General features: G+C 36.8%; 1 protein-coding gene across 1 annotated transcript; it reads left to right on the top strand.

Moving 5' to 3' along the window:
* The first annotated feature begins 193 nt into the window (after positions 1-193).
* Positions 194-4,680, top strand: LOC130430467 (uncharacterized). Its single transcript, XM_056759579.1, has 5 exons — positions 194-320; positions 1,478-1,813; positions 2,019-2,327; positions 3,189-3,284; positions 3,380-4,680. The coding sequence occupies exons 1-5, from the start codon at positions 278-280 to the stop codon at positions 3,514-3,516; spliced, it is 921 nt and encodes a 306-aa protein (XP_056615557.1). The 5' UTR covers positions 194-277; the 3' UTR covers positions 3,517-4,680.
* The last annotated feature ends 8,436 nt before the right edge of the window (positions 4,681-13,116 follow it).

Raw genomic sequence — 13,116 nt, 5'->3', positions numbered from 1 at the left:
GTTTGTGTCCAATAGAAGTAAACAAGTACCGCCATTGCTCGGTAAAGAAAATAGTCCATGAGATCTTCACTAGATGTTTCCTCTGTGATGTACAGATGGTTTCAGCATTCAAAGGGCTGTTCACAGGAGGAAGGGTTTGCAAACAGGCCACACCTGAACTAAGAGTTCATCTTTCTCTTTACGTTCAGTCATTCCGAGGCGTGCCGAAGGTGATGCTCACGCCAATGTTTTTTCTTGTTTATACCATTTTGTCAATTTGTTTACTGAAGTCAGCACCATGAACGTTTCAATTGTCCTCTTCCTGTCCTTGGTTCTTCATGGTAAGTGTATATTTGTTATGCTTTTCTTTGATAGATCAGTGTTGCTCACATGACATGTTTTCAGTGTGCATACAGCCAGTTACTAAGATGTTACCACAAACTAACAAATAAAACCACGGTTACTAAAGCTAAACCACGATAAACTCAATGTGTAGTAAAACTCTTCAATTCTGTCATGGTTGTACAAATAGTCATCCGTCTTACTAAAAAACATTTGACTATTCCAAAGACTGGATGGAGTGACCGGTTGAGCAGGTTTATCTCGTGAGCTGAAATCAGTTGATTTTTTCCAACATACAGCGCCATCTAAAGCGCAAATCTTGACAACATTCACATTCATTCTGCCTTTATGTCCATATTTCACCTACACTACATTTAGTAAATCAGAAACATCTAACTATGACACCAGAAGAATAAGTGACATTTCTCTAAAGTTTGGGAATTGTTTGAATTTTATCGATTTCGACTCTTATCGTCTCCCTGCTTCAATTCCTCAGTTGAATTCATACATTAACATATCAACCTGTATGGTCCTTCAGCGTGCTTTTTGACTTGTTTGAAAAAAAATATCTATATTCATGAGCACCAATTTGTGTTTATATACACATAGAACCATGATTATTCTGATTTATTACAATTTGTACTACCATAGCTGACCTACAGTACATCAAGATAGTGACTATAATGAAACTTTAGTTAATTTGTGATTCCGGTGCTTTTAAATGCAAATACTATAGTTAAACTATTCTTTTGTTTTTTTTATTCAAGGTATAAAACACATCTCAAATACTCATAAAAATCAATTAAACATATCATTAAACCATGCTTACTATAGTAAAAATATTTTTTATTTTCATAAGGGCTTTTATTGTGATATCAGCAGACTTTTCTGAAAATATGCACACAGGAATTGATAAGAGGAACTAATAATTTAAATATCAAGCTTCCAATTCCTGTCCGAAATTGGAATAGATATTTCGATTCCCAACCCTACGTTTCTCTTCACACTATAGATGTTGATCAGTCATTATCTGATACACATTGAACAAAATGATTTAGAAACAATAGTGCAGTTTGAGCTCTTTATCGACATGACGATGTTTATTAGGCTTAAGTGAACAGTAGTCATAGATTTGTAAACCGTCTTTGTTTTGCAGGTGTTGGGCTTGATACACATGAAGTGAAGTTAGTGACGGAGGGAGAATCTGTTTCTCTATACACTAATGTCACTCACATACAGACAGATGATGAGATCGAGTGGAGGTTTGGAGAAAACGGTCCTCTCATCGCCAGAATCAAGAGATCAGTTAATATTAATCCCACATATGAAGATAATAATGAGACTGAGATATTCAGAGACAGACTGAAGATGAACTATCAGACTGGAGATCTCACCATCACACACATCACATCTAATCACTCTGGACTTTATACACTGAAGATCAATAGAGACAATACAGTATCATACGAGAACCTCAGTGTTAAGGTCTATGGTGAGTGCTTACTGTCGTCTGTGTTCTTTTTGATACCTTTAAATTCCAGTATTATGACTATGAGATTTAGATTAATGCAACAAAGTGACCAGGTTTGAGAACAGAAGTTTGCACTTGTTAAGAACATTGCTATGAAAAAGAATATCAAGTTTAAATATAGATATATATGTATATAAAGGCAATCTTTTCCATTCCTGTGTTTCAGCTCGTCTGCCTGTTCCTATCATCAGCAAACACTTGTCACATTGTACTTCACTATTTGAAAGTTTTCTACCTTCAGTCACAAAGTGTTCAGTTATGTGTTCAGTGTTGAATGTGTCAGATGTGAATGTCTCCTGGTACAAAGGAAAGAGTTTATCGTCCAGCATCAGTGTTTCTGATGTTAAAACAACCGCATCTTTGCATCTGGAGCTGGAATATCATGACAACAACACATACAGCTGTGTCGTCAACAATTCAATCGCAAACCACACACAACATCTGCACATCACTCAATTCTGTCACCCATTTGCAAGTGAGTCACACGTGATGTTTGTGTTTATCTTAGGCCACGTTTACACAATGAAAAACTGAAAAGTTTGTCCTTTGCATTTTGTTGAAAGTTTCACGTACACATGACAGTGTTATCAAAACTGTCTGCATTTACACGGGCCCAGGAAAATAAAAAAATACGTTGTAGTATGCACGCCACGCCAGTGGATGGCGATGTTGGTGGCACATAAACGTTGTTTCCGTCTAACAAAAAAGGCCAAGACTATGGCAAGCTAAATTAGCTTTTAATCATTTTTAAGATATGAATTTCTATATCAACAAACAAATTTTGACTAGTAAAAATTAATAATTAATAATAATTCAACCCGTAAAAAACGTAATTTTTGATATCTGTAATTGCATTTTTACTAGTTAAATATCACAATAGGATGCCATTCAAATTCAATTTCAGATATCAATAATTCATTTCTTACATGTTAAAAACCTTATTTTAGATATCAGAAATGCAATTCTTACGCATTTTTTTACTAGTGAAAATGTAATTACTGATATCAAAAATAGTAATTGTTACTAGATATCAAGAATGATAATTTTACTAGTAAATTTTTTATCGTTGATATCAAAAATTCATATCCTGAGAATGATTAAAAGCTAATTCGGCTTGCCATACAAGACGCATACATTTTCTTTGCGTTTTCATTTGAAAACGGTTTAGTGTAAACGGTCCCTTATATGTAGAGGAAGAGGACATCTACACCAAACTGATTGATTATTAATCGTGCAAATGCATTCTGTACTAAAGTGCTGTTCTGCAATTTTGCTCTTCAAAGTCTGTGTTACTGTTATGAACATCTGTCTTATCTGTTTCTGTTTACTCTTGTAGATTTACATCAGCTGCAGTGTCTTGCATTTATAGCTATTTTTGGTGCGATCTGCATAATCGTCACCCACTTTATACACAAAAAGCAAGCTCAAAAAGGCAAGTCTTCCCTTCAGTATATAGCTGACAAGAACACCTTTCACAATTTTGATCAGCACTAATGGGAATACTTCATTTGTCACTTTTCTTTTCAGTGTATTCCACAATACCTGTAGTGTATAAAAAGTGTGAAGAAAGTAAAATAAATCCCAGCGACACGTTTGAAGATGAAAAGGCAGTAATGTGTCTGAAAGGACCGCAGGATACCTTCACAGAGGAGACAACCGGCTGAAACTTTGACACATGAAGTGAAATATTGTAAGACATCCCCCTCCGAAATTGACATGCTTCCATTTCCATCCAAAGACAAATCTTGTTTGTCACAGTCAACAGCTGCAGTGCCCTCTCACATCCACTAGAGGGCACTCCCCTCTTCACCACTCACCATTCAACTGGACTACATTACCCATAAACCCTTGCCCGGACTCATCATTACTTTCACCTGTGTCTTGTTAAAGGGTAGTTCATCCAAAAATCAACTTTGTGTGAATTTTCACTCACCCACATGACGTCACATGTTATGAGACCTCCCGGCGTCTTCGGAGCACAAATGAGGTGACATCCGAGGATTTCTAGGCCTCCTCATAGACATCATGATGTCAGTTTCTGCCAAGGTCCAGAAAAGTGCTTAAGACATGGTTAAATTGGTCCATCCACTCTTAGTGGCTCAGTTGAATTTTCTGGGAGGGACGAGAATGCTTTATGTTTAAAAAACAAACCAAAATAATGACTTTACTGGATATAATCTCATGTATGGCACGCGTCCAGGGGGGCACTTCTTCTTCATCTTCTTCTTGGATGAGAGCACTTTGATGATTATGCGTCAGAGTGCTCTCATCCAAGAAGAAGAGGAAGAAGAAGTGATGTCTTTAGTACTTCTCTGGACCTTGGCAAAAACTGACACCTTGATGTCTATGAGGAGGACTGGAAATCTCAGGGATGGCACATCTTCATTTGTGCTCCGAAGATGCCGGGAGGTCTCTAAACATGTTCAACGTCATGTGGGAGAGTGAAAATAAAAAAAAGTTGATATTTGGCTGAACTTCCCCTTTAACTGTTGTTTCTCAGACCTAGTCTACACGAACACGGGGGTTTATCCTTCTTCGTGAAAAAAAAACACGTCCACACGAGGTGTGGCGATATAACCCTGACCATCAGCCAGCACGCATTCCAATGGCACATGCCAGACCTCAGGTTTCACCGTCTACACAAAAACACAGAAACCAGAGTTTCTAAAAACCCTGGTAGTAGTTTTAATAAAAGTTTGGTACTGAGTACTGAGTTTGTGTGTGGTATTTGAAAATATCCATGTTCGTGTGGGCTTTAGTCACTCATGGTGAAGTCTTGTTATGTATTACAACTGCATTTCTCTATTGAATAACTTGAATAAACCTCAGCTGCCTGCACCCTTCATTGCCTGTTTTTTTATTAAAGGCACACCAGAGCCTCTGTTCACATAATATCTTTTAATGCTGGTCAGGTAGCTGTTTTTTCTGGGTTTTATGTTGGGAAAATATCTGAAATCTGGGTTGTCTGGAATACAGTATAAGGCATTCACTTCCTCATGACGTCTACGAAAGAACTAAAAAAAAGAAAGAAAGAAAGGGCAACAATATTCACAATATTCAGTGAAAGAACTACATATCTATTTCTATTGTCTTTGGGGCTCCGGTGAGCAACAAGAGATGACAAAGGAAAGAAATCAAGACACCTTAACATGTTAGTACTAAAGAAATAAACTTTAGGACTATTTTAGTAACGACTTTATTTTATTAAGACATTACAGATTACTTTTTTACAAAGCTTAAAAAGGCAACCAAATTTCAGAATCAATCTGTTTCATAAGAGGTCGATGGTGATTCTCGTCTGGATCTGATGTCATAAATGAGAACTCCAACAGTAGCCACGCCCACCAGAGCAGAGACGACCAATCGGATCACGGTTTCAGTAAAACAACAACTGTGTACACCAGCTAATAGATAATTAAAAAAACATTTTCTGTTTATCTCTAGTTTATAAAGTCCAGTGTGTTGAGTTGTGATGTTTGTGATGACGAGAGATCCAGTCTGATCATCTATCTCTACATGATTCTTCAATCTCTCACTGACTTTGTTTTGGCTTCTCTGTTGATTTCAGCTATAATCTCATCTGGACTCTGAACACCAAACATCCACTCGATCAGATCATGTGTGTGTAGTTGAGTATCAGTGTGTAGAGTAACAGAATGTCCCTCCATCACTGACACTGACTTCACTTCATCACCAAACACACCTGAACAACACAAATATTATGAGGCGGCATTTTTTAGCAGGTGGCTATTGTGGCTAATAGAAGTCCACTAAATTCATACAACAACCCAATGCAGTAAAATCATAAAAAGCATAAAGAATTGACTCACCGTTCAGATGCCACAGACACAAACACAGTAAAACTATCACACAAATCATATTCTGCTGCAGTGTGTTTGAGAAACTTAGCATCACTTGTGATGTGACAGGAAATATCAGTACATGTGTTTATCTTTCCTGATGCACCAATCATAGACTACAGCCGCTCGCAACGCGCACACACATAAAGACGCGCCTGATTTGAAACACAGAGGAAGAGACTTTAACATAGAAACACAAAATCAATAAACTATTTTGTGATAAGAAAAAATACAAACAAGATGATTGTTGACATACACTGAGTGTTTAGAGCTATTAAATAAATGATGATAGCATTTTGGCTACATGAGAATACTTTTTTTTTATATTGTTCATAAACACTTCCTCTGACCTGTGTCAGTAGTTGAGTTTGGAGTGAAGTTCATCAGATATCAGTGGAAACTTTTACAGCAGACAACTAAACACACACAAACTGACCACAAACACATTAATAGACGTGTTGTTTATCCATTAAACAGATGAGACCACACGAGTGATGAGACCACAACAGTTTCACTTTGACTCACTCAACTGAGACCTGTGTCACATTTATCCTGTGTTAGTGGAAATTAATATTTAAGACTTCAACGTCCACCTTTTAAAACAACTAAACATTTATGTAGTCACACAACTATTTCAATGATTGTTTGTCTTATTTTAAATCAATTAACGTTACATTCAGCCCTAAAGTTTTTACAACAATTTAAAATGTCACAAAAAAATGTAAACAACATGTATTTAGATGTTAACAGAGTTGGTTGTATTGCACATCATGTAAAACAATGTTAGCAACTGTGAGTTATTATTTTAAAGAAAAATAGTTAATTCCGAGCTTTTTCAAGCTATTTTTGCCTTCCGGATTAAAAATTCTCATCTGGCCAACGTCAAAGGATGTGACGTGGCGATGTAGCCTACTATAGTACATTGATGACGCGTTGGTGTCTCATAATTATTAACTAGACTGTATTTTCTTGACCAATGAGAAGACATATCTCCTAATTATTCATGACAGAGCCTCGTGTGTTTCTATCTGACCCTTCAGAGAGAGGAGTTCATGTCACATGTTAGTCATCTGATGGATAAATGAAGGAAAGCACAACACTTCAGAGACTGTATAAAACATGACTTATATATTTTAAGATGTGTTATCGGATCGCTTTCTCTCGTGCCCCGCCCACTCCCATACGCTCTTGTCATAGCGTTCACGCCCATTTTAGTTGCATTTTTCAAAACGACAGTGGGGTAAACAATGTGTTAAAACATATTATTATTTGTTGCGTCTGAATGATGTTCAGTAGTGAATTTTTTTCATCATTGATGTTGTTTATTAGTCAGTTTAATGTGTTATTTTTACATCATCACTCTGTTTCCAGGATTCACGTTAGCAAGCACAAGACAAAGAATGAAGATTGTAGAAGTCAATATCATGGGTGTTTCATCCATCCATTTACTCTACATATCAGGTATCCCTGTTGAGTTTATCTCAGGATGAGGCGTACTCCAAAGACTTTATAACATTATTAGTGCCACAATATTCAGCATTCTCCATGAAAGAGAAATATTTTCATTAATTTTTGTTCAAGATATTTTAGAGATTTATTTAGATTCTGTTTCGTTTGAGTTCGATGATGATTCTCGACGGGATCTGATGTCATAAACAACAACAGCAACCGTAGCCACCCCCACTACAGCAGAGACGACCAATCGGACCACAGCTTCAGTAAAACCACAACAGTGGACAACAACTAAAAATTTAAATTAAAGATACATTTCATTAAAAATGATATGCAAATGAGAACATTTTAAAATGAGTAGCAAAAGCAAAAACCTGCACACTCGTGACAGAGTTGAGTGATGTGTAGATGTTGTGTGAGGTTTGTGATGGGATTGTTGACCACACATCTGTATGTGTTTGTATCCTGATATTCCACCTCCAGAGGTAGAGAGAGTCTGATGTTGAGATCAGACACACTGATGCTGGACAATAAACTCTTTCCTTTGTACCAGGAGACACTCACATCATGTGACACATTCATCACTGAACACAACACACAACAACATGATGATGAAGATGATGAAGAACAGTGAGAAGAGTCTCTGGAGATGACAGGAACAGGTAGACCAGCTGAAAAATACAAAGTAAATTAATAACAAACTAAATGCTCTTTTTAAACATGTGTATTTTAGGTTTATAAAAATCTTTGAGTTCTGATCACACACAGCAACTATGATTCTCAACTCACCATAGACAGTCAGATTGAAGTGTTTGATGTGATCAGAAGGTTTTCTGGTGATCTCTAGTTTATAAAGTCCAGTGTGTTGAGTTGTGATGTTTGTGATGATGAGAGATCCAGTCTGATCATCTATCTCTACATGATTCTTCAATCTCTCGCTGATAAATGATATTTTGGCTTCTCTGTAGAGTTCAGCTATAATCTCATCTGGACTCTGAACACCAAACATCCACTGGATGACATCATCTGTCTGTATGTGAGTGAGATCAGTGTGTAGAGTAACAGAATGTCCCTCCATCACTGACACTGACTTCACTTCATCACCAAACACACCTGAACAACACAAACACTGACATTATGAGGCTGAAATAAATGTGCTTATTTTATAATATGTGAATATTGCGGCTAATAGAAATCTTGTAAGTTCAGGCAGCGGCCTCAAGAAGTAAAATCATAAAAAGCATAAAGAATTGACTCACCGTTCAGACGCCACAGACACAAACACAGTAAAACTGTCACACAAATCATATTCTGCTGCAGTGTGTGTTTGAGAAACTGAGCATCACTTGTGATGTGACAGGAAACATCACTACATGTGTTTATCTTCCCTGATGCACAAATCATAGACTACAACCGCTCGCAACGCGCACACACATAAGCACGCGCTGATCTGAAACACAGAGGAAGAGACTTTAACAAAGAAACACAAATTAGATGATGATTGTTGACATACACTGAGTGTTTAGAACTATTAAATAAATGATGATAGCATTTTGGCTACATGAGAATAAATATTTTATTTTATTTAATAATTTCATAAACATTTCCTCTGACCTGTGTCAGTAGATGAGTTTGGAGTAAAGTTCATCAGATATCAGTGGAAACCTTTCACCAGACAAAATACGTGTTGTTTGTCCATTAAACAGATGAGATCACACCTGTGATGAGACCACAACAGTTTCACTTTGACTCACTCAACTGAGACCTGTGTCACATTTATCCTGTGTTAGTGGAAATTAATATTTAAGACTTCAACGTCCACCTTTTAAAACAACTAAACATTTATGTAGTCACACAACTATTTCAATGATTGTTTGTCTTTTTTTAAATAAATTAACGTTACATTGAGCCCTAAAAGTTTTTACAACAATTTAAAATGTCACGAAATGTAAACAACATGTATTTAGATGTTAACAAAGTTGGTTGTGTTGCACATCATGTAAAACAATGTTAGCAACTGTGAGTTCATATTTTAAAGGTTCTGTGTGTAAGTTTCAGAGGCCACTATTGGAGATGTAGGAAATTGCAACCGACAGCTCCGCCACCCCCCTCTCCCTCCCATTAGAGAAGCTGCGTTTGCCGTCAAAGGACAAAAGGGTTCTGTAAGTGACAGCGGCCATTATCGGTGGTGTTGATAATAGCAATCTACGTCTCACAGGCGAACAACAGACTGAAGTTACGGACACAGGACAGAGATGATGTCGTCTGAGACAGCAGAGAGTAACCTTTGCAAGTCAAGTGACGAGTCTTATTTACAAAGAAAAATAAAGAAATACAATTTATTTAATTCATCATTTACTCTAATCGTTACAGTGAATATTATTGTTACTTGTTTAACATTGTGTTAGTGATTTATTCACTTATTATACAAAGCATTTTTTGGCACGGTAACTTGGTTCGTAACTTACAGTCTATTGAAACCGCTTGCTAATGCTAAAGGCGTGTAATCTAACCGCGACAGTCTTAGCAGACGTTTTTCTCAACATCACAGAGTCAATCAGAGGATTTAACACAGGTAGTAAGAGGGAGATGAAGAGGGCGGAGAGATAGGGGTGTTGGAGATGCAGGCAGGGATTTGACCCTTCAGAGAGAGGCGTTCATGGCATATGTTAGTCATCTGATGGATAAATGAAGAAAAGCACAACACTTCAGAGACTGTAATATAAAACAGGTAATGACTAATATATATTAAGATGTGTTATCGGATCGCTTTCTCTCGTGCCCCGCCCACTCCCTCAAACTTCTTGTCATAGCGTTCACGCCCATTTTGACGCCCATTTTAGTTGCATTTTTCAAAACGACAGTGAGGTAAACAATGTGTTAAAACATTTATTTATTTGTAGCGTCTGAATAATGTTCAGTACTGATTTTTTTCTCATCATTGATGTTGTTTATTAGTCATTTTAATTTGTCATTTTTACATCACCACTCTGTTTCCAGGATTCACGTTAGCAATCGGATCTGATGTCATAAACAACAACAGCAACCGTAGCCACGCCCACTACAGCAGAGATGACCAATCGGACCACAGCTTCAGTAAAACCACAACAGTGGACAACAACTAAAAATTTAAATTAAAGAGACATTTCATTAAAAATTATATTCAAACGAGAACATTTTAAAATGAGTAGCAAAAGCAAAAAACCTGCACACGGCTGACAGAGTTGAGTGATGTGTAGATGTTGTGTGAGGTTTGTGATGGGATTGTTGACCACACATCTGTATGTGTTTGTATCCTGATATTCCACCTCCAGAGGTAGAGAGAGTCTGATGTTGAGATCAGACACACTGATGCTGGACAATAAACTCTTTCCTTTGTACCAGGAGACACTCACATCATGTGACACATTCATCACTGAACACAACACACTACAGTTTGAACATTGAGAAGAGGTTCTGGAGATGACGGGAAGAGGCAGATGAGCTGAAAAACATTTAGTTTTAGAATCAAAGTAATTAACAAGAAATCAGTTTTTACACTTTAAATTATTAGGGGGCAATCGTGGCCTAATGGTTAGAGAGTCGGACTCGTGACCAGAAGGTTGCCGGTTCGATCCTCAGGGCCGGCGGGTAACGATTGCGGTGCCCTTGAGCAAGGCACCTAACCCCTACATGCACCCCGGGTGCTGCAGTGATAGCTGCCCACCGCTCCGGGTGTACGTGTGTTCACCACTTGCTGTGTGTGTGCTCACTAATCACTGGATAGGTTAAATGCAGAGGTCACATTTCGGGTATGGGTCACCATATCTGACAAATAGGTCACTTTCACTTTTTCACTTTCAAATACGATTAAACTGTCACCTGTTCCGTATACGGGACACCTAAGTTTGAGTCAATATTGTGAATGTGATTTCTAATCGGATCATGACAAACTATATATCATTAGAAAGGTCTGAGACTCTAGAATACAGATATATTTCTTTAGTGTGTTTTAAAATAATTTATGTAGGGAGAGTAATTGATTCTTTTTCATAAAGAGTGTGCTTCGTTTTTTTGTAATTCCTTTTGCGACCCATTTTTTTTAATGTATTTTTTAAAACATACACATTTATTTGATTTATTTCTTACAATAAAAAACCTAACAAGAAACCTTTAATTTTTTGTGTGTGTGTGATTTTTTTTGCAATAATTAGCTACTTTTCTTTTTTCAAATGAGACCAACCGTATACAGTCTGTATTACAAAGAATTCATGAGTTACCGCAATTTTAGTTCCAACATGTGTTTTCATATGTAGAGGCTCAAAAAGGGATCCGACAGTTAAGAATATCAGCTCACCATAGACTGTGACACTAAAGTGTCTAAAGCGGACAGAAGACTTTCTGCTGATCTCAGCTTTATAAAGTCCAGTGTGTTGAGTTGTGATGTTTGTGATGATGAGAGATCCAGTCTGATCATCTATCTGTAAGTGATTCTTCAATCTCTCACTCTTAAATGATGTTTTGTTCTCTACTCTGTTGAATTCAGCTATAATCTTATTTGGACTCTGAACCCCAAACATCCACTCGATCTCTTCATCAGTGTGTAGTTCAGCATCAGTGTGTAGAGTAACAGAATGTCCCTCCATTGCCGACACTTTAACTTCACCTGGATCACCAAACACACCTGAACAACACAAACACTGACACTACAGAAAATTCTGAAGGTAGCAGAACAAAACAACATATATCACAAAAATAAAGTTACGGTGAGGACTGAGTAACCTGAAGCTAAACCTAAACCACACTAATATTTACACGATCCACTTTTGTAAACAAAATGAATTACTGTATTTTCGAATAAAGCAGCCTTTGCAAATTCTCTGTTCAGGCAGAAAGTGTGAATCTACTGAAAAAACTAAACCAGAAAAAAACACTTACCTTCCAAATGGCACAAATGCAGAAGGACTATTACACCTATCATGTTCCGCAGCATCATTGATGCTTTGTGTTCTTTGTGAACCATTATTTGTGTAAGATTGTGACAAACAAAAGACAGCAGGGCACTAAAGGTCTTTGTTCGTCTGTGTGGGAGTGTGTTCACATGTGGTCTCTCGGTGTATTCGCAGTATGCCCTCCTCCTCCTCACCACATCGCTGACGGACAGAAAAACATCAACGCTATGAAAAACACACACAGTTCAAATCTCTTAAAAAAATCTGTTTTTATCCACACTCTGACAATCAGCAGACCAAATCGAATCAAACATGGAAAATGATGATAATAAAGGAACGAATATTAAACATGTGAAATATAATAAGTAACTATTTTTAACTCTCTTTCAACACTCTTTTAAAGAAACATTGACATTTGCGTTTTTATAAACAGAAAGTTACATGTTCTTTGTATTTATAAACACACTTTAAGTAAAAAAAGGTATTTTATTTGTATTTATTGGTAGATCATAATAAATTTGACTGACCGATTGTAAAATCTCCTGCAGTTTCCTCAGATCAACACTAGAGGTCTCTCTCACACAGCTCAATGTTGTGACGTAGAACCAATGATAATGAAGACTTTATAGAGCTTGTTTCACAAGGAATAAAATGTCTATTGTTTTTTTTACATTTGTGCCTAATAGTTTATTGTAATATAAAAGCAACTCAACATTTCTTCTCCAGTCCTGAAAGAAACATTTATTCTTACTAATCTCGACTTTTTTCACTCAGGACGAGGTGTTGAACATCCACATCTTCATTTCATTTAATGAGCTTTGATTCATGAGTAATAACGTCTCATTTCATAAGAGAATATTCGTTATTGTTAAATATATGTTTTATGAGCGATTGTCTGTTTTTCTGCACGATGTGCGCATGCTCAGATAGGATCAATTTACTCTTCAGGTATTAGTGCACAAAACACATCAAATTGATCGTAAACAACGCAATGTCGATCATTTAATACTACTTATATATT

Source organism: Triplophysa dalaica, chromosome 10 (genome assembly GCF_015846415.1).
Source record: "Triplophysa dalaica isolate WHDGS20190420 chromosome 10, ASM1584641v1, whole genome shotgun sequence".
In the NCBI taxonomy this organism is placed as follows: Eukaryota; Metazoa; Chordata; class Actinopteri; order Cypriniformes; family Nemacheilidae; genus Triplophysa; species Triplophysa dalaica.
The sequence above is the reverse complement of the archived record's forward strand: the minus strand, read 5'-3'. Positions and strand labels throughout refer to the sequence as shown.

Coding starts and splice junctions, on each gene's coding strand:
- LOC130430467 (XM_056759579.1), top strand. CDS start 278: ATGAACGTTTCAATTGTCCTCTTCCTGTCCTTGGTTCTTCATG. Junction 321..1,477: donor CCTGTCCTTGGTTCTTCATG/GTAAGTGTATAT, acceptor TTTGTTTTGCAG/GTGTTGGGCTTGATACACAT. Junction 3,285..3,379: donor CAAAAAGCAAGCTCAAAAAG/GCAAGTCTTCCC, acceptor TTTTCTTTTCAG/TGTATTCCACAATACCTGTA.